The sequence below is a fragment of the Lygodium microphyllum genome, chromosome 18 (assembly GCF_053477565.2).
Source record: "Lygodium microphyllum isolate KBCC chromosome 18, Lygodium_microphyllum_v1.1.10, whole genome shotgun sequence".
Classification (NCBI taxonomy): domain Eukaryota; kingdom Viridiplantae; phylum Streptophyta; class Polypodiopsida; order Schizaeales; family Lygodiaceae; genus Lygodium; species Lygodium microphyllum.
In genome coordinates, this window is record NC_141152.1 from 43,205,616 (window position 1) to 43,233,168 (window position 27,553).

Consider the following 27,553-nt stretch of genomic DNA (forward strand, 5'->3'; position numbering starts at 1 on the left):
GGTCTCATTTGCAGGTCTGAATTCCAACCTGAATTGCTAGGCAACTAGATGTTGGCCTTAGCAAGTCTTGGAGTGGTCAAAATTGTCAAAAAATTGTGTTCTGGACAACTCATCCGAGTAGCAGGTTTGCTTTCCAAGTCCTAGACTTAGAGATCTAAGTGGACTATGTGACCATCCAAGTCCCAGACTTGACCACCTATGTGGGCTCTATGACTGTCTGAGTGGTCAAACGCAGACTCAAATGAGGGGTGACCTTCCAAGTATCCGAGTGGACTTGTCCGAGTCCAAGTATTTGAGTGGGACTAAGGTGGCTCGAACGTTCGAGGGCTGGTGAGGATTCACCATTCAAGGCCTAGGGACGCCATTTGAGAGGTAGAAAAAACACATCAAATGAAAAAAAATTGACTAGAACTATTCAATGCACTATTTATTGATGCACCCCAGGTTCTGACTTCATTCAATATGCATTAAGGAGAACTCATAGCATACCTGAAACACACAAATGCGATGATACCACGGATTGTTGTTGCTACTGCCTTCTTGACCTGTGGCTCTTTCTCTCAATCTCTCAGTGGTGTCCAAACGAGCTCTCTTTCCCCTTTCTCACATTTTGTTTCTCTCTTTTTCTTCTCTATCCATTTTCTTTCCCAAATATTCAAAATCTTTTTTTTCTTTTTTTCTCTAGTTCCCTGTTTCATGGTTGTTACAGAGATTTATCTTTTTGTGTTTTTTTTCTTATATCCCAAACCTTAATGCATCCTACTAATGAAAACAACATACCATTGATCTAACTAATGCTCATATATCTTCCAACACCTAAATTATCAAGTAAAGGAGATCGAACACCTTTCGATTCCCTCGCTTCCTACCTAAACCAAGCACCATGTTGGAGATGAACTCCTACTCTACCACTTGATTTGGAACACGTAAGTACTCAAGCTTGAATCTGTTGGTATTAGCAATGGAACCAAAAAATCAGCACTCTCGTAAGCATACTGTCAAGACCCACGGATCACTTATTGCTTTGAGCGTTTCAAGCCAAGAGCTATGGCTATCTCTCACATAGTCGTGCACACTCTCTCACATACAAGTGTAGTGAGCTTACCTTTGAGTCCGATTGAGTTGCCTCTTCCCACGAATCCACTGATAGCTCCATCTCTAAGCTCCAAGCTTCAAGCTCCATAGTCACATGCGTGAGAAAAGAGAAGCACAATCTCTCACTCTTACACCCACACACTCTCCCTTTTACACTTCCTCTCTCCCTCTCTCATACATAAGAACGAAGCAAGAAGCAAGAAACAAGAAGAGAGCAAGTTTGACCATACACTAAGAATGAGCTTCTTCATTCACTTTTTGACTTTTATGCATGCCCTATCTCCTCCTTAAGCGGCCATCCCCTTTTTGGCCCAGCCTTTGTCCATTCCTCCACTCTTTTTCCTCCTCCTTTCCTATTAGCATGGCCTTAACCCGTGCCTCTCATTCTTTAGAACTCGCATGGGAGAGAGCTCGACGCTCTTTTACAAAATAAATTACAATATGCATGGTGCTCTTTTTGCAAAAATATTAAGGTGCGATTATTCTTGTGCGCCTTCCTCTCACATTTAGAATTACTTCCTATGCTTTGTGTGTTTAAATTTTCCTCAGTACATCTTTGTCTTCCTCTTGCCTTGGGACTGTATTCCACTTCCAATTTTTTGGATTTTCCATCTTGGTCTTCCAAGGGTTAACACTTTTTCCTAGACATATGAATTTTTTAAAAATTTGAAAATATGATATGAATATAATTTTAATGGTTGAACATGTACATGTAATGTGTGCATACTCTAAAAACACCCACAAATACACATATACTCAAAAAGAGATGAAATTTCTTGATGAAATTATATTTCAATGGTTAAACACATGCTTGTAATGTATGCATATTCTAAAAACATCCACAAATGTGTGTGTGTGTGTGTGTGTGTGTGTGTGTGTGTGTGTGCAAGCACATATACTTATGTATGCACATATGGACACATACTTATACACAAAAAATGGAGAGAGAGAGAGAGAGAGAGAGAGAGAGAGAGAGAGAGAGAGAGAGAGAGAGAGAGAGAGAGAGAGAGAGAGAGAGAGAGAGAGAGAGAGAGAGAGGCCTTCAATGCACCACTAATCAAAATGCATGTGGGGGGGGAGGCAGGCCTTCCGAAATGCATGGGGTAACATAGGGTTGAGCTTGACATTATGTAAATTATGTGCACAACTGAGAGAGAGAGAGAGAGAGAGAGAGAGAGAGAGAGAGAGAGAGAGAGAGAGAGAGAGAGAGAGAGAGAGAGAGAGAGAGAGAGAGAGAGAGAGAGAGAGAGAGAGAGAGGGGCGAGACTAGAAAAATCTAGGAGAAAGCGAGAGAGAATCGTGAAAGAGGGAAAGAGGAAATAAAGGAGAGGAGAGAGTATGAAAATATACATGCACATATACACATGAATGCACATGTATATATAGCATGCACATATATGAGGTGAAAAAAGATGAGAGATATGGGACTCGAGAAAAATCATGAGAGAGAGAGAGAGAGAGAGAGAGAGAGAGAGAGAGAGAGAGAGAGAGAGAGAGAGAGAGAGAGAGAGAGAGAGAGAGAGAGAGAGAGAGAGAGAGAGAGAGAGAGAGAGAGAGAGAGAGAGAGAGGACACACAGTTATGAGACCACATTAATGAAAACACATACTAAACACACACATAGATATACCTACATACATAGATGCATGCATACAAATTCGTACACATGTACAAATATGAGGTGTAAAAAGATGAGAGACATGGAACTTGGAAAAAAAAAGAAAGGAGACAAAATAAAAATGATGTGAGGGAGAGAGAGGACATGCATTGAGACCACACAAATGGAAGTGTGTGCACACTTGTCCAGACACACATATCCACACACATAACATACATACATATCTATATATGTATGCATGTATGTATGCTAGTGTTTACTCTAGGCCAAGATGAAGCCTAAATTTTTAGTGAATTTTGCCATATGAGGTAGGATGATGATTTATTAGTAAATTATTAGCTTTTACTAACAATCGTAATTAGAACGGCCGTGTATATGTGTGCGTGCGTGTGTGCATATACACATTTTCCACAATAAGAGGAGAGGAAAAGGAAAATGTGTGTGTCTATGAGGTTGGTTACAGTTCGAGCAAAAGTGCTCACATTCCCTCAAGTGTCAGTGCACTTGTTTACACATTGAACACCCACTATTTTAATAAGTTTGGAGTGGTTGGCCCATTGGATAGAGCTCACCACTATGAGAGTATTGGTCATGAGATTAATACATGTTAGTTTACTTGCACTTTTTTAAAATAAAGGTTGTTGTCTTTTTAACTTGGGTGCATGCTTCACCCTTGGGTGGGGAAGATTGCCCACCTAGATTTGTTTGCCGTGCAAGTTTTGCGAATCCAATCTTTTATTGATAGGTAGGTTGAGTGCCCCTTCATTTCACGAGTTGCAATGGCTATTTAGGCCGATGTGTAATGGGCCAGAGAGAAGAAGAAGAAGAAGAAGAAGAAGAAGAAGAAGAAGAGAGGAGGAGGGATGGGAGAGCGAAAAAAGAAAGGAGAGACGAGAGAGATAAAAGAGGGGAGAGAAAAATGATGAGCTCATGAGACTAGACAAATGAATACATGCATATAAGTCACATACACATATACATACATGCACGGTTGGTTTTTTTTATCTCAACCACCTATGACCTTCTTGCCACATGAAATGTACATTAGGATGCAAAGTCTTCTAATCCATGAACTTTCTTGCCACATGAAACGTACATTAAAATGCAAAGTTTTCTTACTATTATTGACATTTGGTTCTCTTAAACCCCGTGCAAAACATCGACTAAACATAGGTACGAAATTTCGAGAAAATCTAGACACAGAGTGCCTAGTAACACATTAAGAAAAACACTCTCCATGGACTGTAACAAGTGGGAAAATGTTATATGTGCTCTTGTTTGGTGCCAGAAGGCTATTCCAGTTACTCTCTCATTTTTCTGTTATATGTGCTCTTGTTTGGTGCCAGAAGGCTATTCCAGTTACTCTCTCATTTTCTTCACGTTCATGTATGGTAAAGAGCGAAAAGAACTGTTAGGTAGCCAGATCTGAGAGAGAGAGAGAGAGAGAGCTCATCATCATCTCCTCGCTGTGAAGCTGCATCTGTGCGGTCGCCATGGAGACCTTCGATGAGTACGTTGGCGAAGGCGAGGAGGTGCAGCAGGCTGGGGGCCGCCCCTTCGACGACGATGGCTACATCGGCTACGATCCTCGCCTCCCCTCTCAGCGCTTCGAATCCTTCCACATGACACCAGACAGCACCTACAGCGAGGGCGATCATGGGGCCTACAGTGAGCCCGACCACGACGAATCGAAAGAGCTCGATGCAGATTACACCAGCGACAACATCCATCACAGTGGCGATAATGGCTTCGACCCCCTTGGTGGCGGCCCCGACGCCCCTCCCCCTTACCACCAGAACGCCTTTGATGATGAAAGCCAGCAGTCCCCTCCCTTTGGACAGTCATATCAGAGCTCCCCCGTTCCTGATTTCGCCCTTGGTGGCAGTGGTGCCGGCGGCATTGATGAGTTCCCCCCTTCAGTCGCCTCAAATGGCAAAGGTTTCCATGAACATGATGTTGATGGAGCATTCGGCTTCCCTCCGACAGGATCTCTGAATGGATCTGGATCCATCCTGCCTCCACCTGAAGAAATGCAGCCAGAAGAAGGATTCATTCTGCGTGAATGGAAGCGGTGAGATTATATCCTGTTCCAGATCGGGAAAGTGTCCATTTAAATTGTCAGCATTCTTGACCTTTGTCATTTGACAGTTTTGAACATTGGCCTTGTAAAGATAGATAACGTTGGCATTACAAAGAGTAGATCTCTACTGGTTATGGAGTCTATACTGTAAACAGCCAAAATATACAAATCTTTTACATGGAGGCAATTAAACACGTTTAAGCATGCACGCTTGGATCCTGCTGATATATTGGATTTCTCAGACAGCCAAAATATGCAGACAGTTTACAAGGTGGCTGCTGAGGCAGATTTACCTACAGAAACTTAGATCCTGCTGACTATTCTCTCAGCAACCCCCCTATCCCTTTTTTTTGGGGGGGGGGGGGGGGGGTGTTTTCTGGTTTCAAATAGCCTTACGACTTTCCCTCAAGGACAAAGGGAACTAGCTTCTCACTACATTTCAGAAATAGGCTATTACAGATTTACTTGGTACTTCTTTCAGTTCATGACCAAAACTACATCTAGAACTCGAGCTCTTCATTTTTGGCTTAGCAAGGGTCCTGGATACGTTTTTGATGTGTATTGATTTATTAGTGCTATGTAATCAAAAGCTTGTGCTTGTTTGACAATAAGAAAGTTTAGTATCAAATGTCATTTATCTTTGTGGGGGGATGGAAAGTCTTGTGGGTTTAGAACAAAATGTCATATATTTCTAGTGGATGAAGCCTTTTGGCTGTTTTTTATAGAATGAGCTGTTAACAAGGTATGTTTGACTATAACAAAAATGAATGGGTAGAGTCTAGCTGTTTATTTGATATTAGAGTCTTTTTATTTATTGCAGCATGAATGCAATTCGACTTGAAGAGAAGGCTAGAAATGAACGTGAGGCGTTGTCCCAGATTATTGATGAAGCAGACGCTTTTAAAGATAAATTTTATGAAAAGCGTAAGACACATTGTGAGACAAATACAAAGAATAATCGTGATAAAGAAAAGGTAATTCTTAGCCTTGACATCATGTATCTAACTTGAATTCTATGCTACGTTGGTGTATGATTTGTTGAATGCTTATTATTTGGTCATATATTCTTGATAAAGCTACAAATGTGATACCATAGGTTGACCTCATGTTGTTGTCTCTCTCAATTATTTGCACTCTTGCACCTTTTGAGACCTTTGGCAATCACACACTTGAATCTTTTAAGACTTTTAGCAAGAAAGTACGAAGGGAGGGAAGGGCGGGAGGAGGGGGAGTAGGGGGGAAAGAGATTTTGATCCATGAAGATGGAAAGCTTGGAGCAAAGAATCAAGGAGCAAAAGAACTTATTCAATATCTTCTTACTAATTTGAGAAGAGAACAAGCCAGTAAGGATGCCATAAGGAGATGTATTTATGGAACCTCACTGAAGATGTGGATTAATTTTTAATCACATGGTTAAGTGAATGTTGCACATGTGAGGTATATCTGGGATTAAAGTAAATTTATGAGCTCGGGACTCCAAGAAATCATGGGATGTCAAAGGTAAAAGTTGCTATAAGTTATGCCACACAAGTACTCGGTGGTATTTGGTGCCAGTTGTTTGGTCTAGGTCATTTATTTGGCTATAAGTATCAGTTAGCGACATTAGAGAAGTGGCGTTTAATGGTACTTAATACCAATCTGATGGTCAAAGATAGTGCAGAGATATTTGAAAATGAGAGTTGCGTAGGCAATTTAATTATTGGTTAGTCAGATTATTTTTCAAGGCATGAAAATAATTATTATATTAATTTTTAGTATTTAGAGACTGAAAATTAATATTTAATCATAGATAATGTTGGAAAAACCATTTGGGAAGGTTGTCACTTGTCAAAAATATCCATGTAAGATTGAAAAACGTCTTTAGAGAGTGGAAAGAGGTAGTTTTAGTGTATTCAGTTTGTAAGAGAGGGGGAGGTGATGCTACTAGTCTGATTTGCAGCCATTGGAGGATCTTCTGAGGCAGTTAGGGGTAGGAGAAAACTAATCTCAACACAGGTGACAGCATCTACAGGCTGTTGAGACAGGGCAACAACAATAAATGATTGATTTTTTTTAGTTCTTTGCATCTATAAGCTAAGTGGTAAAGTGTGCGATTTTAGTTTTGTGAATTTGTTAATTATTGTAAATAGTGCTTAATTAGGTTGTTTGTCACTCTATAATGAGAAAGGCTGATTTCGAAGGAAGCTGCAAAGATACAAGAGGTCGTTGTGGGTCTAAAAAGTGAAGCAAATATGATTGGTATGGGCAGGTCGATTGGAGAGCCGTCTCAACAACCTAGATCACATCAATCAAAGAGAAAAGATATATCTTTTGAAGATAATGTTGGAGAATATGCTATTAAGCAGGTATTCAAGAAGGTGAAATTGAATGAGTTTGATGGCGAAAAGAAGTGTGAAAGGGAGCGACGGATCGAAGGTTGGACTTGAGAGCTATGGCGGGAGAGCAAGAGCAAGAAAGGGAGAGACTAGAAATGGGATCTCCAACAGTCACAATGTGTGACCGAGCCTTCCTTTATTTAAACTGTCACTAAAAGAGTAAAGAATAAAGTGACGGTGATGGGCGCCTGCCACCTGCATTGTGTAGTGGCGGTGACTGTCGGTGTAGTAATACACGGGCGGCTAGACACAGGCGCCTTTACCTCCAACAACCTCCCACTTAAAGGCGAATCTGCCCCAGTGAGGAGTGAAAAGAAAAAGAAAAAAGACAATACAACATGTACACATGTACAACAGGATGAGGAAAGACGTCATCTCATCCCACGTCCATCAACCTCCTAAGGAAGGCAAAGCGCTCTGTAGAGAGGCTTTTCGTGAGCAGATCTGCAGGATTCTGGTCAGTCGAGATCTTGACAAGATCAACAAACTTGTTCTCTACGATCCCATGTATGAAGTGATATCTCACCTCAATATGTTTCGTCTTTGCATGGAAGACCGGATTCTTGGCTAACTGAATAGCACTCATAGAATCCGAATGCAGTGTAGGGATAGCATCAATACCAAGGTCAACAACTAAACGACCCAACCAAATGGCCTCCTTGCAAGTCTCAGTGGCTACAACATACTCGGCCTCTGTAGTAGAAAGGGCCGTGCATTTCTGCACCCTGGATATCTAAGAAACAGCACCTCCAGCATTGATGAATACATAGCCGGAAGTGGACTTCCTACTATCTGCATGTCTTGTATAATCAGAGTTAGTGTACCCCACGACTCCTGTATCCTGGCTGCCATAGCATATGCACATATTTGCAGTGCCCTTTAGGTATCTCATGATGCTCTTCACGGCATCCCAATGCTTCTTGCTAGGTGTAGCTATATAGCGTGTCACAACACCGACTGCAAAGGCAATATCTGGATGAGTGGCTATCATGGCATACATAAGACTGCCCACTGCGGATGCATAGGGAATCTTGGCCATCTCGGCCTTTTGCTCTTCTGTCTGTGGACAATCAGTCTGTGATACCTTTACATAAGAAGGCAATGGACAGCCAATAGGCTTTATGTCCTGCATGCGGAAGCGCTCAAGGACTTCATGAATGTACTCCCTTTGTGACAAGTAGAGGAGTCCCTGATGCCTGTCGCGTGTAATGCACATACCAAGTATGTGAGCGGCTTGTTCTAGATCTTTCATCTCAAAGTTCTTCTTGAGCTGAGCCTTAAGAGCATCTAGCTCATCATGAGCTTTCCCTTCTATCAACATATCATCCACAGAGTACCAAAATTAATAAAGAACCATCACGAGCTTTCTTCGTGTAAAAACACGGATCCATAGCACTCCGACTGTAGCCCTGTGACTGCATAAAGGCATCAAACTTATGATACTACTTCCTAAGTGCCTATTTCAAGCCATAAAGACTTTTCTTCAATTTGCACACTAGGTGCTCCCTGCTAGGTTCTGCAAAGCTCTTAGACTGCTCCATATAAATCATATTGCAAGTTCCCATGTAAGAAAGCCGTCTTGACATCCATTAGTATAAATCCAAGTCAAGTTGAGCAACCAAAGCCAAGACTAAGCGCAGGGTGGTCGTCTTAACTACATGAGAAAATACCTCATCAAAGTCCACACCATGCTCTTGCTTAAAACCCTTTGCTACCAATCTAGCCTTGTATGCCGGCTTGGGGTGTCTAGGGGTACTTTTTAGCTTGTACACCCACTTGCATGGCAAAGCCTTCTTGCCCGTAGGCAAGGAAATCAAATCCCAAGTGTCATTCTTATGCAGGGAGTCTATCTCAGACTGCATAACCCTCTTCCAGGAGTGACTATCACCCCTGCGCATAGCCTCATCATAAGTGAAAGGCTCTCTTGCATCTGTAACCAAGACATAATGCATCGAGGGCTGAAATCTATCCGGTGAATGTCTGTCTCTAGTAGACCGTCTCACCGCAGGCTCTGCTGCCTGCCCAGCTGCCTGTCCAACGCCCTGACCATGAGTATCTACTGCAGCTGTAGGCTATCCAATTGGCTGTGCAGGAGCTCTCGGCTCCTCCTGAAATATGACCCTGCGGATCTTAACAACTCTCTCAGGCTGCCTATGTATCTTGTCTTCATGGAAGACTACATCATGACTGTGGATGACTTTCTGCGCCTGCGGATCCTATAGACGGTAACCCATCTTGCCTGCATCCCTATAACCAAGAAAAATGCATTTGACACTCTTGGGATCCAGCTTACTTCTCTTGTTCCTGGGCACATGGCAAAATGCCTCACATCCAAAGACACGGAGATACGCATAAGAGGGGAGTTTTCCAGTCTATACCTTCTCTGCAACCTGGAAATCCGAACCAGTAGGAGGTGATTTGTTTATGACATGCACAGCTGTACTAACTGCCTCAGCCTAAAAGCTCTGTGGTAGGTCTGCATGACTAAGCATACTGTGTACACGCTCCTGGATGGTTCTATTCATCCGCTCAGCCAAACCATTCGAGGGGGGGGGGGTGTAGGGGGCGGTCAACTGACGCTTAATACCCCTCTCATCACATAACTGCTCAAAAGCACGTGAGACATACTCACTCCCATTATTTGTCCTTAGGCATTTTAGTCTATACCTAGACTAGTTCTCGACCAATGCAAGCCATCTGTGAAACACAGCTAAGACATTGGATTTCAGCTTAATGAGATAAGTCCAAACTTTCCGTGAAAAATCATCTATGAACGTAACAAAATACTTTGCACCACCCATAGACTGACAAGGCATGGGCCCACAGATATCCAAATGTACCAATGCCAAGGGCTCACTTATGCGTGGCCTACCAGACTTATGCGTAGACCTAGTCTGCCTGCCATAAAGACAATGCTCACATGAATCAAAACATGCATAATCAAGGGGTGGTAAGTACTGCAAACTAGAAAGCATTTTCATTCCCTTCAAAGACACATGGCCCAAACGGGCATGCGAAAGAGATACATGTGGGATAGAACCCACAGACAAAATATGATCAAGGGAAGAAGCTCATACAATCAAGGGGTAGAGATTGCCAGCCTTGGCACCTCTCGCAATCACAAGTCTGCTATGAGTGATCTTCCATGCAGAGTCTCCAAAACATATATGATATTTTGCATCATCAAGCTGTCCAGTTGGCATGAGACTGCGTGTCAAAGCAGGTACATGACGGACATCCTACATAACAAAACTGCTGCCAGAAGGAAACTGCAGCCTAACATTACCAATGTCCACAATATCAAGAGAGCTGTCATCACCCAAGTGCACAGAACTCGAAACAGCAAGGTATGAATGAAACCAATCTCGGTAAGGTGTCACATGAAAGGACTCACCTGAGTCCAAGAGCCAACACTGTGCATACATAGAGTGTATCTCTGTTATCTGCGAAGCACTAGAAGAAGCTGCTAGGATATAATCATCATCATCAACATTCTCAGGCTGCATAACATTGATCTCTTCAATTTTAACACTGGACTTTGCAGGTACTATGGTGCGATTAGAAGACTTATCTTGCACTTTGTCTTTCCCCTTATCTTTGCGCCTTTCATTGCGCAATTCATGGCATTGTGGCCTAATATGGCCCTTTTTCCCACAATGGTGACAAGTAACATCTGCATTCCTGCCACGGGATTTGCTACGTGACTTCCCACGAGATTTTTGAGAATCCCGTCCATGGCCACTGCCACTGCCACTGCCATGCTTTCCATATCCATCATTCCTACCTCTAACTGTCATAGCATGCGACACATGAGAGGCATCCAAATTCTTACGGTTAACCTCTTCTTGTAGAAAAGTTCTCTCAACATGAGATAATTTCAAGGTAGTAGTAGAGGCACATAATGCAGTGCGGAATACATCCCATGACTCATTAAGAGTACTAAGCAAGAAAAGAGGAGTGACATCCTTTGCAAAAGTGATGTCCTGCGAAGTCAAGTTCTTGAGTATAGCATGGAACTGACTCAAATGAGTAGACATAGTCACATTTTCTTACTTCGCCCCTGTTGATTGGGAGGTATGCCTACTCACTGGCAGATATTTGTATGACATGTTTGGGTGTTGGATTCATGCTTATCGACCATCATATGCTTATGCTATGCCCGCATGATGCCGGCTTTGGTCTTGGCAGTATCTGATTGCCTTGGGATCTGACTTTGGCACTGTTAGCTCTCTTTTACTGAAATTTGAAATTTATTACAACAAGCATATATGTATGGACTGACATGGATTTTTCATGCTGAAAAAATCTGAAATGATGTACTTTCACTAGTACTTGGTGGGCAGTAGCTTTGGTTCCACTTTCCTTGCCATTTTCTCTCGATTTTGGTGATTTTTTGGTCATTTTCTGCAGTAAACAGCAAGCAGTTTTGAACTGTCTACAGTCTTCCAGCCTGCATTATGGCGAGTTTGTCCACTAATCATGCTATTTTCAACATCACTAAGCTTGATGGTACGAATTACTCTTATTGCAAGAGCCAGACTTGGCAGGTGTTGGTGCAAAAATCGCAGATCAAACCTTTGAGGTTAAGTGGGTATCTGCCTGCAATTATGCCAGATGAGAAATGGCTTGAGCTTGATGAGTTATGCAAGTCCACTATTGTATTGTTTCTCATAGAACAAGTTCACTATAATGTCTTTGAGGAAGGACAGCGTGCATGGCAGTTGTGGGATAAAATCAAGAATCTCTATGACAAGAAAAGTCCAAGTCAACGAATGGTAAGAAATCCCAAAGTCTCAAGTGTCTGTAACTGCTCAATACATAAAAGTACCACCTGCTCAATGTCTGATAAGCATTCAAGAATGCTCCCACTGGCACAAAAGTCATATGTACGAGATTAAGAGCTCAAGCCAAGGCAAGACACAGTGCCAATGACATAAGTCTAAGACAATACATCAATAGTACACCCCGAATATGTAGGCGGTAGAGCATCCGTATGTAGCATCTGTAAGCATGTAAGACATCAAATACATCCCAATCCAAACTCTGACAAGCCAAGTAACATCCAAGGCTACTCCAGATAATCCAAAATGCATCCAAGGTGGAGCTTCAATGAGCACTCAAGCTCAACGTATGCATAGGGTAATCAACCGTGACATGAGCATCAAGCCGTAGGCAACGGGTATGCATAAACCCAAGAAGCATCACTGTCAAAGCATATACCAATGTCAATAAGTGCGGGCTGAAATAAGCTCAAGCTTCCAAAAAACATCCGGATTCAATGACAAGCTTAAAGTCGTCCCTCGATGATCAATACATCATAGCATAACCCAAGACATACATCCGGAAGCAATAGGCATATGTCAAAGCATGAAAGATAGCTTCAGTCCAAGAGTATTCAGCATGCATTTACTGTTATAAACTGTGTATTTCCAGCCCCAAAATCAGGCCAAAATCATAGCATTACATGTAGCTTCAATCCCCCAATCACTCGGGATGCAATAGGCATCAAACCGGTTATGTAGTCATGTCCAAACAAACATAGGTATACAAATACTTGCTGTCTCAGACCTGAAATCTGTTGCAGAAGATTCTGTCATCAGAATTTGGCAAATCCGACATCACCATCGCGTTCGGAGCGTGCCAAAACCCCAACTTAGACTCTTACCTTGCCTGAATTGGGTTCCGAATGCTCGAGATATGACAAAAAGAGTGATTTTTGGGCTAGATTTTGAAACAAGCGCAAAAAAAAAACGTGAGTTGGCTGGGGGGGTCTGCTGTCCCACGTGTCAACAATGGGGCCCAAAGGGGGCACAAATGAGGGCCAAAGAAGGCCTACACCAAGCCTCAGCAAGCCTTGATAGGCTGGAAGCAAGATCCAGGTGAAGAAAGCTCCAAGAGGTGTGAGCTATGGCTGCCCACAACTTGTTTACAGCCTGTGAGTCCTGAGAACTGAAGTAAACCCTGAAGAAAATGATCAAATACCTTTGATGTTATGCCCTGAAGGTGCCCAACAATGCTGGGAAGGTGCTCGGGAAGCCAGGGAGTGACGGGAGCTCGAAGGAGTCGGATATGGCTATCGAGAAGGAGACCCAATGCAAGTAGGGAGTCGATGGGATGTTGAGAATGCCACGAACTAAGCTCAAGAGTCGGAAAGCAAAGCTCTGATACCAGTTGAAAGGGAGCGACGGATCGAAGGTTGGACTCGAGAGCTATGGCGGGAGAGTAAGAGCAAGAAAGGGAGAGACTAGAAATGGAAACTCCAACAGTCACAATGTGTGACCGGGCTTTCCTTTATTCAAACTGTCACTAAAAAAATAAAGAATAAAGTGACGGTGACGGGCGCCCGCCACCTGCAGTGTGCAGTGGTGGTGACTGTCAGTGTAGTAATACACGGGTGGCTAGGCAGAGGCGCCTTTATCCCCAACAAAGTGTTTATCAATAGTGATATGCTTATAAAGTGACTTAAATATACGAATTGCCATGTAATATAATACTTAGCCTAAACTTGTTTATGATAGAAGACTTGTAGGTAGATATCCTGAAGTAAGCTTACCTTGAAATGGAGAAATATAGCTTGGCGTTCAAAAGAATGATGAAGACATCTATAACATAAATAACTTGTAAATACCAATAATGTTGAAATTCTTTTTGGATCACTTGTTTTCTTGTCGTTGTAGGTAGCTAACTTCTGGGAAGAGTCTCCCCTGTTATTGGTGGAGTTTGCCGTTATCTTTGTTCTTGGGCTTTGTCGTAGTACATCGGTTATGCAAGCCATTCTCCTTGGAGAGGGTGGTAATAACTTGATTAATCAATAACTACAGTAAGTAAATAAATCACATAAAGTGAAATGCAGACTTTACCACTTTAATTGTGGACAATGGATAGCCTGTTGGCCCTAAAATTGATGCCTCTCTCGGTACCTCTTTATCTTTGATTGCAAATGCACTTCTTTATCGTTGATTGCAAAAGGATGGAGTACAATTGAGATTCTCTAATGTCCTCCACTAATCCAAGTGCCTCTTGCTATCATAAATGACCAGTAAGCTTTCAAACCACTTTGCCTCTTAGTTTGCTTGGGGAATTGGCTTTCGCCTTGCTTCTTGAGAGACAACCTTAGCCTCAAATTTTTGAGCATTCTTCTCGAGGCGGTTGTCAAATCCTAGTTTTAATTGTAAATTAGACTTTACAACAGAGATTAATTAAAATCTCTATTTTTGATGGCTCAAATGGTTGGATTTGTTGAGATAATTTGAGAAATGGTTGGAGGATGAGAGAGAATGTTGTAGAGAGAAATTTTAAAGTTCCATTGTCAAAAATTAACCAAAACAATGGCTCCCCTATCTAGAAAAGCCTTGATTGCTGTTGTCTACAGCATGGGAGTCAAAATGTATTGTTGCTAACCCTTCTGGAGTAGTTACTTGCTATTTGGGCCCCTTCCCGGTTGCTGCTTGCACCTATAGGCCTCCAAAATGCTATCCTTGGCTCTTGGATAAGGCTTTGATAGTTGTAGATCACTTCAACGACCTTCTCCTCTCTTAGAATGATTGAAGTAGTCTTTTACTAGTCTCCAATAATCTTCTTTCCACTTGCATGGGCAAGTTTTGCTAAGTGGCACCCTTCTAATCCCATTTTTCAGCATTATCTAGCTTATTAAAATATTTTTCAGAATATTAATTAGAAAAATTAGTTTAATAAATTTTTCTTACTTAGAATAAAAATCCACTTGCCAATAATTAAAGTGGCAAGGTCTTTTTGTTTCCCAAGTATCTTGAGTAGTTATTAGCCCCTTAGACCAGCATTAATGAAATAATTAATACCTAGTCTTTAATAGCATCACTAACATTAATGAACCAATAAACTAATCTAGGCTAAAATTTGATATTGAGTACCACCTAGTTTTTGTCAGGCATAAGTTATTACAACTTTTGTCTTTGTCACCTTCACTGATATCTAGGGTCCTAGGTTCCACATTGTGAAATAACTAACTTGTTTCTGGCTTTTGCAAGTCACATTTGCACATTTGATTAACTTTTAATTAAATGCGAAGCAAAGCATTAAAATTTCATGTCCTCGCGATATACCTTTTCTCTTGCAATCCTTGCAATTGTCTTTGATTGCATTGCAATATGCTAAAGCAAAAACATATACATAGAAATTTCCCAAAAGACATTACAATATAAACGACATTGGCCATTGTTGCTCAACCATGCTAATATGCCAAACACTTGGTAAAATTTTCTAGTCAACATAAATGAAACATAAGACTTATAAAGAATTAAAAATTGATGTTGGAAACCCATAATGCATCATTAAGATATCTCAACTGTTGTAGCCAAACAACCATAGCAAAGTATAAATTGAGCATAATGTAGAATATGTTTTGCTCCATTTTTGGAAGTTATAATCTTGTAGAAACGAGGTTAATACTTGTACCTAGTATTCAAATTTTCAAAGACAAGTAAAAGAAATCCTAACTTAAAGCCTTCAGTGGGAACTTTGTTAGGCATGTATGATGTCTTTCATGAGAGCTATATACACTTTTCAGTTACCCTATAACCTTTGTAAAACATTACCATATGCTCTTGTACTTTGTGAGATCCAAAAATATGTTTTCTTTATGTAGCTTGGTTCTCCTTTTGGATTACTAAAAAGTGATTTTTAATGTTATTTAAAAGAACTCTCCTAATTTTTTTAATGCCATATTAGCTCTTTCTTGTCTTTGAATTTAAACATGTTTTCATGCTAAAATATCAAATGTAATGCATATTGATGAAAACAAGGGTGCACTATCACGTATAGGAGCATTGCCTGTTTTTTCGTGTGTGTGTGTGTGCGTGCGTGCGAATGATCAATGGCTTTTATAAAATAGTTTGTTGTTCATAAAACTAGTTGAATACCATTGATAAATTGATGGAAAATTAGTAAGTGATAATCAATCTTTGATGATCATATATTGATGCATATTGATGCAAATGCATAGTTTCAAAGTTGTAGGTGGAAAACCATATTATATGTACACCAATTGTAGTGGTTAGTACATTGAACAATGATCTCATTGTAGACATATTGTCAACATAATACTTTGGATGCATGTTGAATATATTTCAGATCCACTCTACTATACACTAGAGCTGTCCATCACTAAAGGAGTGAAAATGCTTCCTCCCGCTTAAGCATCAAGCAATGCCTTGGACCCTTGCTTTGCCAAACTTGATTGAGCTCGATTCAAAGTTGGCTCTATTTGAAAAGCCTTGAAGTAAAGTTGTAACAACTGAGGATGGTTTGCCACACTTCAAGAAACTATATCTCTAATTTTTCTCTCTTTATGTGCCAAAATTTGCTCGAGTGCCAAAATCTCATTCAATTTCTCAACCTTTGGCTGAATTTCAGCAGATACATCCTCAGGCACTTCACCATGGAAGAACCTCAACAAGGTCACATGAAAGGCATTGTGTATCCGCTAGTGTGGAGGCAATTTCAGTCTATAAGTAACATAGTTGATTCTCCCTAACACTTGAAAAGGCCCATGGTATCTCATACCGAGCTTTGGATACGAACTCTCTCTACCTATTATCTTTTTCAACCTTACCTTTTCAAAACGCAACAACTCATAATTACTCTTTGCAAATTGCAAAACGGATTTATGGCTATCAGTTGCATTCTTTTGCATCTCTTGAAATCTTTGAAGAGTATGCTTAGTCTTTAAATAGGTTGCATCCATGTTTTCTGCATATGGATCAGCCTCAAAGATCTTGTCCTTTGTGTGCAAAATAGGGGATACTTTCTTGCCACCTTTCACAATCTCAAATGGAGCTTTGCTAGTCAAACTATGCACTATATTGTTGTATGTGAACTCTATCACAGGCAAATACTTTTTCCATTGTAACTTATGCTTAGATACATAGTATCTCAAGAGATCAAGCATTGTAGAATTTGCCTCTTTTGATTGACCATCTATTTGTGGATGGAAGGATGAAGGAAATTTCAACGCTCGCGGTACTCATATTTTCAAGCAATTAAAAAGAAAAAACAAACTAGGCATCCAAGTGTTTCGATCTTTGATGATCAACTCGACATGCCATGATACTTAAGCACATATTGCAAAAATAAGCATACCATATGATCAACCTTTATCTTCTTACTTACTGAGATAAAATGGGCTTGCTTATTGAACTTGCAAATAATGATCCATATCCCATCTTTCCTTGTAGGTGTTCTATGAAGCTTAACATAAGAACAAGATCTGAAGTTATCTTTTTCTTTAGCTTCTCAAATATTGAAATTTTCATTGTTGTCCATTAAAGGCTATGAGTGTATTGCCTTAACCTTTGCAAGGTCCATAGAAATGCCATCAGCTGACACAATGTGTCCCAAAAAGTGAATCTCATGTAGAAAAAACTCACTTTTCTCGTCATTTGTAACTAGTGTGTACTTACGTAACTCATTGAACACAATGTTCAAATGCTTCCTATGCTCTGTATTATTCTTTGAATAGACAATCATGCCATTAAAGAAAGTGTCCACAAATTCCCTATGTGGTCTAAAGATGCAATCTATCATCCGGTTAAATGTGACAAGAGCATTTGTAAGTCCAAAAGGCACAATAAAAAACTCATACAATCGAAAAGATGACTTGAAAGCTGTCTTAGGTGCATCCTTTAGTCTAATGTGGATTTGATAGCATCCACTTTTTAAATCAATATGGTCGCTCCTTGCAATCTATTCGTAGCATCGTTGATTTGAGGGATTAGAAACCAATTCTTTATCGCTATTTTATTCAAAGCACAATAATCAATGCACATAGGCTCTAATCTATCTTGTCATGAGGACGTGAAATTTTATTCCTTGACTTAGCATTTGATTAAAAGTTAATTCAATGTGCAATGTCACTTGCACATGTGAAGTGTAAGTTAATTATTTCATAGTGTGGGAACCAAGACCGAGAGAAATCAATTGGGTGCCAAAGGCAAAAGTTGTAATAAGTTATGCTTAACCGGTACTAGGTGGTATCCAATGTTAGATTTGCGCCTAGACTAATTTATTGGCCACTAATGTCAGTATAGTGACATTAGAGACTAGGCATTAATTAATTAATTAATGCCAGTCTAAGGGTCAATAGCTGCTCAGGGACATTTGAAAGACAAATTGGCCTAGCCAATTGAACTATTGATTGGCGGAATTAATTTTTTGAGTACTAGAATAATTATTAAGTTAAATATTTTAAAATTAATAGTTTAAAAATTAATTTAATAAGCTAGATGATATTGAAAAATGAGATTAGAAGGTTGCCACTTGGCAAAACTTTCTGATGCAAGTAGGTAAAACGCTTAGGGATTGGTGGAAGTCTATTTTAGCCATTGTGAGAATGTTTAGGGGTTGGTGGAAGTCTATTCTAGCCATTGTGAGCAAGGAGGCTGTTAGAGAGTAAGGAGAGGTTACTGATGTGATTTGTAGTTACAAGGGATTAGTCTTATAACATGTGACAGTAGTTTGGAATCCTCTAGGAGCAGGTGACAACAGCCCAAGTTTCTTTTGGTGTAGATGACAACATATAGGAGGGGGCAACAATCTTTCTAGTGGTCCTACTTTGTAGGTGACAACTTCCATAATTGTTTGAGTTGGGCAGCAGGGGTATGAAACTCTGAAATTTCTCTCTCCACATTATTCTTTCTTATCCCCCAGCCATCTCTCAAGCTAGCTTAGCATTTTTCAGCTGTCTGAGCTATTAGAGGAAGAGATTTCAGTTAATTTTTGTTGCAAACCCTAATTTATAGCAGAAATTTGCTATAAATTAGGGCTTGATAGCCATGTTGAGATACATGCTTAGAATTCAGGGTCTAGGACTTGAATTTGAGCAGCTGAAATTGAGAAATTTCAAGGAGATTTAAAAGGTCAGCCAACGAATATTAGATTTGGAATTGAATTTGATTTTTAAAGAGCAGAGTGAATGTTAATCCCTAAGCAAAATAAGGGGCAAATCGGTTTGAAGACTTGCTGATAATTTGTGACAGCAAGGGGCTTCACAACCCTAATTTATAGTAGAAATTAGGGTTTAATAACTACCTTGGGATGCATGCTCAGAATTGAGGACTTGGGATTTGAAAAGAGCAGAGTGAATGTTAATCCCTAAGCAAAATAAGGGGGAAATCGGTTTGAAGACTTGCTGATAATTTGTGACAGCAAGGGGCTTCACAACCCTAATTTATAGTAGAAATTAGGGTTTAATAACTACCTTGGGATGCATGCTCAGAATTGAGGACTTGGGATTTGAATTCCAATAGCTGAAATTAAGGAATTTCAAGGAGATTTAAGAGGCCAGCCAACCAATGTTAGATTTGGGGTTGAATTTGTTTTTCAAAGAGTAGAGTGAAGGCCAATCCCTAAGCAAACCAAGGGGCAGATTGGTTTGAAGACTTGTTGATCATTTGTGACAGCAAGGGGCATTTGGATCAGCGGAGGAGATTAAGGAATCCTAGTTGTACTCCATCCAATTGCAATATAAGTTAAAGAAATACTGAAAGGGGCACTAGTTTTGGGGCTAACAGGCTGTCCAATGTCCAAGATTAAAGTGGTAAAGTATGCATTTCAGTTTATGTGAAATTTATGCTTATTATAATTATTGTTAAATTAGGTTATCACCACCCTATCCGAGGAGGAACGTTGGTTTCATGGTTTCATGGTTTCATCGCCAAGACGCCTGATTGAAGGCTCAAAACTTTACTTCAGTGTTGAAATTGTATTCAATTGAGTATTACAATAAGAATGTTGTCAAATACTGAGATAGGATCAAGTAGGGATGATGCCTCTCAATCTGAAAATTTACAAAGTGTTGGAGAAAATGCAATGTGTGATCTTGGTCAAGGCATGCAACATAGACAACAAGCTGATAATGTTGGTTTAGATCAAAATTTGGGTTCTTCTAGGCCTTTAGAAGCTGATGATCAGCAAGAGGAAGAGGAATTTGATGACTAGCTGAGGACAACAGCTGAAAGGTTTATGCAAGTGGCAACAGCTGAAAGGTTTATGCAAGTGGCAAACGATCCTTAGTTCATGGACTTTTTGAACCCCTTAAAGGAGGGTAGCAAAGGTAAGAAGAGGAAACCATCTTCAAGAGTTTCAGGACAGCAAGATTCCCGAAGGAAGAGCCAATACAACAACACGATGTTCCAAACGTGGGTAGTGAGGATAAGCAAATGATGGTAGTGGGAAAATTGATGCATATGCAAGGCCAACTTGAAAGTGCCAATCCAATGGTATTTGGACAGTTAGGCATGCATGCAATTATGGGGTAGTCAAGTTACTTCGGTGGGGGCACTAGTTTCCATGCGATGGTGGATCAAGGACTGCATATGGGGATGTATGACACAACTCCTTGTTATATGCAGTAACCAATGTATGGTGTGCAAGGCCCAATGTATCTTGGTATGGTTGGTAATATGCATAATCCCATGTATAACAATGTTGACATGAGGCACAAAGTGACAAGTTTGTCAATGCATATATCATGAGGATGTGAAATTTTAGGATGCTTTAATCTTATCGATAACATTTGATTAATTTATATGCAAGGTTGTTTAGCACGTGATACATATGGTAGTTATTTCATGGTAAAGGCTAAGGACCCCAAGAATGTAGTAAGTATCAAAGACAAAAGCTGTGATAAGTTATACCGGCTAGGCTTTGGTAGTCAATTAGTGTCAATTTTGACCCTAGGACAGTTGCTTGGTCAATAAGTGTCAAAGGTGCAATAGGGACCAGAATTAATTAATTAACTAATGCCAATCTAAGGGCCAACAGAGGTTGGGGACCACTCTAGGTTCTAAATGGCCTAGCTAATTTAATTATGGATGAGCACATTTAATTTTGGGCAAGGTTAAAAGGGTTGAAAGTAATTTTTAAGATTATTTAGTTTTGAAAATTAATTCGATGGTTGGATAATGCTGAAAAATGGGTTTAGAAGGTTCTCACTTGGCAAAAATGGCTATGTAAATTGAGAAAACGTTTTTAGGGGTAGGTCTCAACCATTCAGTTAGTTTATAGCCTGGGAGAGAGCAAATGAACAGGAATTTGCTATAGAAGACAGCCATCTAGGAGCCTCAATAAGCAGGGGACAACAAGGAGATATCTTCTAGGGGCCGGCAATAGCATTGTTGATCATGTGACATCATTTTGGAGGTACCTAGTAGTAAGTGATTGCATTAAATGCAGGTTGGAGCAGACAGCAGGCAGATTTTAGGGTTTTCTTGTGAAGAAAATTAGATTTCTCTTTGATCTTGGCTTTCTCTTACCTTTTTTAGTAATTTCTCAAAAGATCTCAACATTTCTCAATCATTCTAAGTAAATCGTCGCCAAATTTGGTGGGCAGTAGGAGGATTTCTGTTTGTAAACCCTAATTCTTATTGGAAAGATGCGCAATGAAGTGCGAGATAGAAATGGAGCAGGAGCAGTGTTCAGAGTGAGAGTGAGAGAATCCCAAGATGAGTGTACTAGTTGAGTGACGGTACACAAAAATAAAATGTATTTATATGTTAGGGTACAAATAAGAGTGTGTTCACATTCGTAAGTTTATACACATGGAGATTAAGGGACTTTATCCGAAGGAACCTCCCACTTAAAGGCCCGAAGTACTACCTTTAAGCTAGCCAATTTCCACTAATCGAATGCAATGCTCATTGTGAGCCTTTGCAAGACTCTTAGTGAGAACATCTGCAGGGTTATATTGGGTTTTGACCTTAGTTAGTGTGACAAGACCATTATCCAAGACTTGTCGAAAGAAGTGGTATCAAACATCTATGTGTTTGTTACGTGCATGAAACATGGCATTTTTAGCCAGACATATGGCACTCTGGCTATCACAACTAAGTAATGGAGTACGTGAAGAAAGACCAAAATCCTTGACTTCACGGCTAGGCCAAATAGCTTTCTTAGAAGCTTTTGTGGCAGAAATATATTTAGTATGTGTAGTACTTAGTGCCACAATTTTCTGCAACCTTGAATGTCAAGAAATAGCACCACCAGTCAAAGTAAAGGCATATCCACAAGTGTTGCTCTTTATCTCTTTTAATGCGCATCATAGTATCCAAAAATGCCGTTTTGGCAGCGTCGAAACGAACCGGCCGTTTCGGATTAGAATGCAAACGGCAGACCGCCGATTTGCGATCATGCGGCTTGTTTCGGTGCTGGTTATCCAACGCGCCGGATCGGGATTTCAATCGTTCCCCACTTTATGACTCGCGCGGCACACCGGCTCTCGTCTCCTTCTCGGACCTCCAAAGTCCAGCTCCTTCCTTCTCTTTCTCTTTCTCTTCTTCTTCCTCTACCTCTTTCTCTTCCTCTTCTTCTTGTTCTTATTTTCTTTCTCCTTCTTTTTCTTTGTTCTTTTTGTTTTTCTTCTTTTTTTCTCCTCCTTTAATCCATTATCTAGGTACTAAAGACTAGTCACCATATCATGGTGCCGGACCCATATTGGAGGCATGTCACTCCAATCAAGGGATTCGAGGGCTTCGACAGATCAAAGAAGTGGCGGTGCAACTATTATGGATTGGAAAAATTAGGGAGTGTAACGCGTGTAAAAGACCACTTGGCATGCGTTTTCAACAAAGATATTGGACCTTAGGCTAATGTATCGGCAGAAGTAACAGTAAGTCTTCATCTTTGGCACCGAAAGTGTATGGGTATTGAGCTAGAAGAGGATGAATCCTCTCATCCAACACCACATCGTACTAATGAAGCACAAGTGAGGCAAAGAGAGGCTAGTGGATCTAGTGGCGCTAGCAAAATTGGAGGTGCCAGTGGCCCATAAAAAAAGAAGTGCATCCATATTTGTATCGGGTCTAAGTGCAAAAAGGGCCCTGTAGCAATCTTCTAGTGGTGGTGAGCAAAAGGGCTCCTTGCATGGTGCAAGTGTCCATGTAAGATTTTAAGGGTAGGCAATTGTGGAGGCAACTAGGTGTCAGAGTGCAGCGGTGCGGAAGCGTAGGATTGAGAGAGAGAGAATGCAGAGAGAGAAGGGAGAGAAAGAGACAGTGGACGATGAAGATCTGCTGTATATAGAATGCTGAATACAAAGATATACACGGGCGCAGTGCGCTGGACTGCGTGTCTCCACCTCGACGATGCGACCTGCTGTCCACCTCGAAGTCTGCTGCAGTCTGCACTGTCTGCTGTCTGAAATCTGTGAACAGAGACAGAAATCTGCACGGCACCGGTCTGCAATCTGTGACAGAGAAGAGTGGCCAGACTGCTGGAAACGTCGGGTATTTATAGCCGAAAACTGCCACGAACTGGGGCGCCAGAAAATAGGGCGCAGCCTGAATAAGTCGGCTGCATTAAATGCAGCCGACTGGGCTGCAGGCAGTCGGACTGCCACGTGGCAGTCCGACTGCACAGTCCGACTGTGCAGCTGCCTGCCCTCCAGTCAGGCTATGATCTCTAACACCCCCTCTCAGAGCCTGGACAGGGCAGAAGCCTGAGGGATCTGGAATGTTGCCGAAGAAGAGCCTCAGGAAGCGCCTTCGTAAACAAATCCGCAAGATTGTCCTCCGTCTTGCAATACTCCACAGTGATGGTCTCATCCAGAAGCTTTTCTCGGATGAAGTGGTACTGAATCTCAATGTGCTTCGTCCGGGCATGAAAGACAGGGTTCCTTGCCAAGGCAATGCAACTCTCATTGTCACATCGCAGCAATGTAGGACGAGTCTGGGGGCACCCAAGCTCCTCCAACAATCTCCGAAGCCACACAACCTCGCATGTGGTGGAAGACGCGGCCCGATACTCCGCCTCAGTAGACGAAAGGGCTAGCGTGGGCTGCTTCTTGATACTCCATGAAATAACACTTGCAGCCAAAGTAAAGCAGTAACCTGTTGTAGACCGCCTGTGGTCCACGTCACCGGCCCAATCCTAGTCGCTCCAACTTGCAAGTACAAGATCTGACCCATCTGTCCCTGCGGGGTAATGAATCCCTAAAGCAGACGTTCCCCTCAGATACCGAAGTATCCTCTGAGCAGCCTGCCAATGCACCGTCTTAGGTTCACTCATGAACCCTGCCAAGAGCCCAACAGCAAAACATAGATCAACCCTGGTGTTGAGAAGCCAAATCAAGGACCCTATCAACTGTCGATAGCGGGACGCATCCGCCAAAGGAGAAGCTGAATGGGAAGTGGCCTTCCAGTTCGGATCCATAGGAGTAGAGAGGGCCCGACAATCTTTCATCTCAAAAGACACCAAGAGCTCCTGTACATATCTCTGTTGGGAGAGAAAGATCCCCCTCTGAGACTGATAAATCTCATGGCCTAAAAAGAAATGGAGTAGCCCCAAATCCGTCATCTCGAACGTCCGATGTAAAGCTGACTTTGTCTTCTGGACCTGCTGTGCATCATCACCTGTGACAATCAAATCATCAACATATAATACAAACAGCACACAACCATCCTCGGAAGTGTGAACATACAGCTGCGGATCGGACTTGGATCGCCGATATCCCAACTCAGACTGGAGGAACGAATCAATCTTCTCGTTCCAAGCTCGCGGGGCCTGCTTGAGGCCATACAGGGCCTTCTTCAACCTGTAGACTTTCCCATTTGAAGAACCAAAGCCAGGAGGTTGCTCAACGTAGATCTCCTCCTTCAAATCACCATTCAGGAAGGCCGACTTCACATCCAGCTGATAAACAGGCCATCTCCTATGGCCAGCCAAAGCAAGAACAACTCTAATGGTTGCCATACGAGCTGTGCGGGCAAAGGTGTCATGACAGTCAATCCCTGGGCGCTGCGCAAAACCCTTAGCAACAAGGTGAGCCTTGTGCTTATCCAAAGTACCATCACTGAGATATTTGGTCTTGAAGACCCACTTGACTCCAATCACCTTCTTCTTCGGGGGACGCGGCACAAGTGACCAAGTGCCATTCCTCTCAATAGCCTCCAACTCAGCTTCCATAGCTTTCTTCCATGGGGCGGACTGTAAAGCCTCCTTTACGGAGGTGGGCTCTCGATCCTGCATAACACGGGACAACAAACAATAATTGGAGCAAACAAGCTCCGAAGAATGCGCCTGGTGCCTCCGTGACCACCGCAGACCATCCTGCGGTTCCCACTCCTCAGGAACCCCCTCGATCCCTGAATCACGGAGTGTGTCACGGGCCCAGCGAGGAGGAGGCCGAATCTCCCCTCGTCGTTCTCCATCAGCAGAAGACTCTGGAATATCCACCGGTGGTAACTCCTCAGAGGTGTCCGGTGGAACAGTAGACTCTGTGTTAGAAACAGAATCATAATCAAAAGGCACGGGCTCCAGTGGAACTGTAGAAGGAGCCCAACTCTCCCCTGGATCTCCAAGAACGGGGTGCTCCTCACCCGTTGAAGAAGCTGGAACCTCCACAAACCGCACATCACGGCTAGTGTACACATCCCGCTTGACGGGATCATACAGTCGATAGCCTTGGGACTGGGAGCTGTAGCCAACAAATACCTGTTTTCGGGAAGCCGCTTCAAATTTATCACGGTGAGCCTTGGGAATATGAACATAGGCATCACACCCAAAGACTCGAAAGTAGGAAACATCTGGCTTCGTCCCAAAATAAGCCTCAAATGGAGTCATCCTTCCACGGCCGAAGTAGGGGATCGATTAAGAATGTGGACTGCAGTAGCCACAGCCTCGGCCCACAGAACCTGAGGGGTTTGTCGGTGCTCCATCATGGTGCGCGCCATCTCGATCACACTGCGGTTCTTCCGTTCTAGAATACCATTTTCTTGAGGAGTATTGGTATTGGCAAACTCCTGGTGAATTCCTCTATCTGCACAAAACCGAGCAAATTCATTAGACACAAATTCACCACCCTTGTCGGATCGCAAGGTCTTCAACTTCCGGCCTGATCGGTTCTCCTCAAAGAGAAGCCAATCCTTGAACTGTGAGAAAGCTTCTGACTTTAGTGCCAAAAAATAGGCCCATGTCATCCTGCTGTAGTCATCCACGATCAACATGAAGTTCGAGCTCCCACGCAGGGACTCATTCCTCATAGGGCCACATAGATCCGTAGATACTAGCTCCATCGGTGAAGTAGACCGCCGCGAAGCGGTGTGGGGAATGGCATCTCTATGCTGCTTCCCCCGTATGCAGGAGACACATGGCTGTTGGCTCACCACTATATCCGGCAACCCTCGAACAAGCTGTCCACGTGACGCCCTCCGAAGATAGTCATAGTTCAGGTGACCAAACCGAGCATGGCATAACTCAGACTGAGACTGTGAGGTAAGAAGAAGAGTAGAGAGGGCAGTGGAGGACTTCAGTTTGTAAATGCCGTTCTCCTCATATCCAGATGATAGAACCTTCCTCGATTCACGATCAAGGACTCGCACAGTAGAACTGTCAAACTCCACTAAAAGACCAAGGGAGCAAATCTTATGAACTGAAAGGAGATGGTACCCTAATCCTGGTACATGCAAAACCTCTGAGGTATGGGTGCCACCTCGTCCATCCGGAATAAGCTGCATCTTACCCCGACCTGCAACAGAAACTGAAGAGCTGTCTCCAATGAGAATCTGCCCACGCGAGGGTCGCAACTGGGCAACACCATCTGAGGAAGGAGTCATGTGCCGTGAGGCACCACTATCGACAATCCACTCTCGAGCTTGGGGAGCCGTCATCGCAGCATCAGAAGCATTCGGTGAAGCGTCCTCAATGACAGCTAGATGAAGAAATGCAGCTGATGAGGGTGCAGCCACTGCTCCAAAATCCTTGGTGTCCTTCTTCTTGGTGTCCTTCGTGTCTTTGTCAGGGCAATCCTTCTTCCAATGGCCAGTCTTTTCACAAATATGGCATGTGGAGTCTTTGTCCTTGTCCTTCTCCTTGTCCTTCTTGGACTTGTTATCCCCCTTCTTCTTCTTTTGGTCCTTCCCCTTCTTCTGAGAGGCTTGACCTGTTAGCGCCTCCGACTTGGAAGCATTCTGTCCCTTTAACTGTTCCTCTTGGTCCAAGACCATAGGAACCAACTCTTCCCACCGAAGAGTAGACTCTCGCCCCGAAGCAATAAGGGCAGAGTAAAATGTACCGAATCGTGGCGGCAACTGGGACAATAGTGTGATCGCCATGTCTTCGGAGGAAATCGGCTTCCCCGCATTCTGAACCTGCATCTGTAGCTGCCTTAGCTTGTTAATGTGTTCCCTTAGCGAAGAAGACTTATTTACGGACAAGGTCCGTATCTGTACCTCCAAAGAAACCCTCTTCATCAGGGTCATCCGATTGTACATTTGATCAAGCTCCAGCCATATCTCACGAGCCACCGTCAAGTGCTCGATGTGAGCGATCACGGCTGTAGTGCATGATAGAAAGAGAAAGGATCGAATCCTGGCATTCAGTTTGTCCCAATGAGACTGGGCCTTGGCTAACTCCGCAC

The 27,553-nt window shown here is 42.2% G+C and overlaps 1 protein-coding gene across 1 annotated transcript in view; it reads left to right on the plus strand.

Annotated features, from left to right (window-relative positions):
• The first annotated feature begins 4,044 nt into the window (after nt 1-4,044).
• Nucleotides 4,045-27,553, plus strand: part of LOC148020807 (clathrin light chain 1-like) — a 39,303-nt gene continuing 15,794 nt past the window's right edge. The window contains exons 1-2 of the mRNA XM_087698616.1: nt 4,045-4,783; nt 5,613-5,766. Of these exons, the coding sequence (XP_087554742.1) occupies nt 4,206-4,783; nt 5,613-5,766 (732 nt within the window). The 5' untranslated portion in view covers nt 4,045-4,205. The remainder of the gene's footprint in view (nt 4,784-5,612; nt 5,767-27,553) is intronic.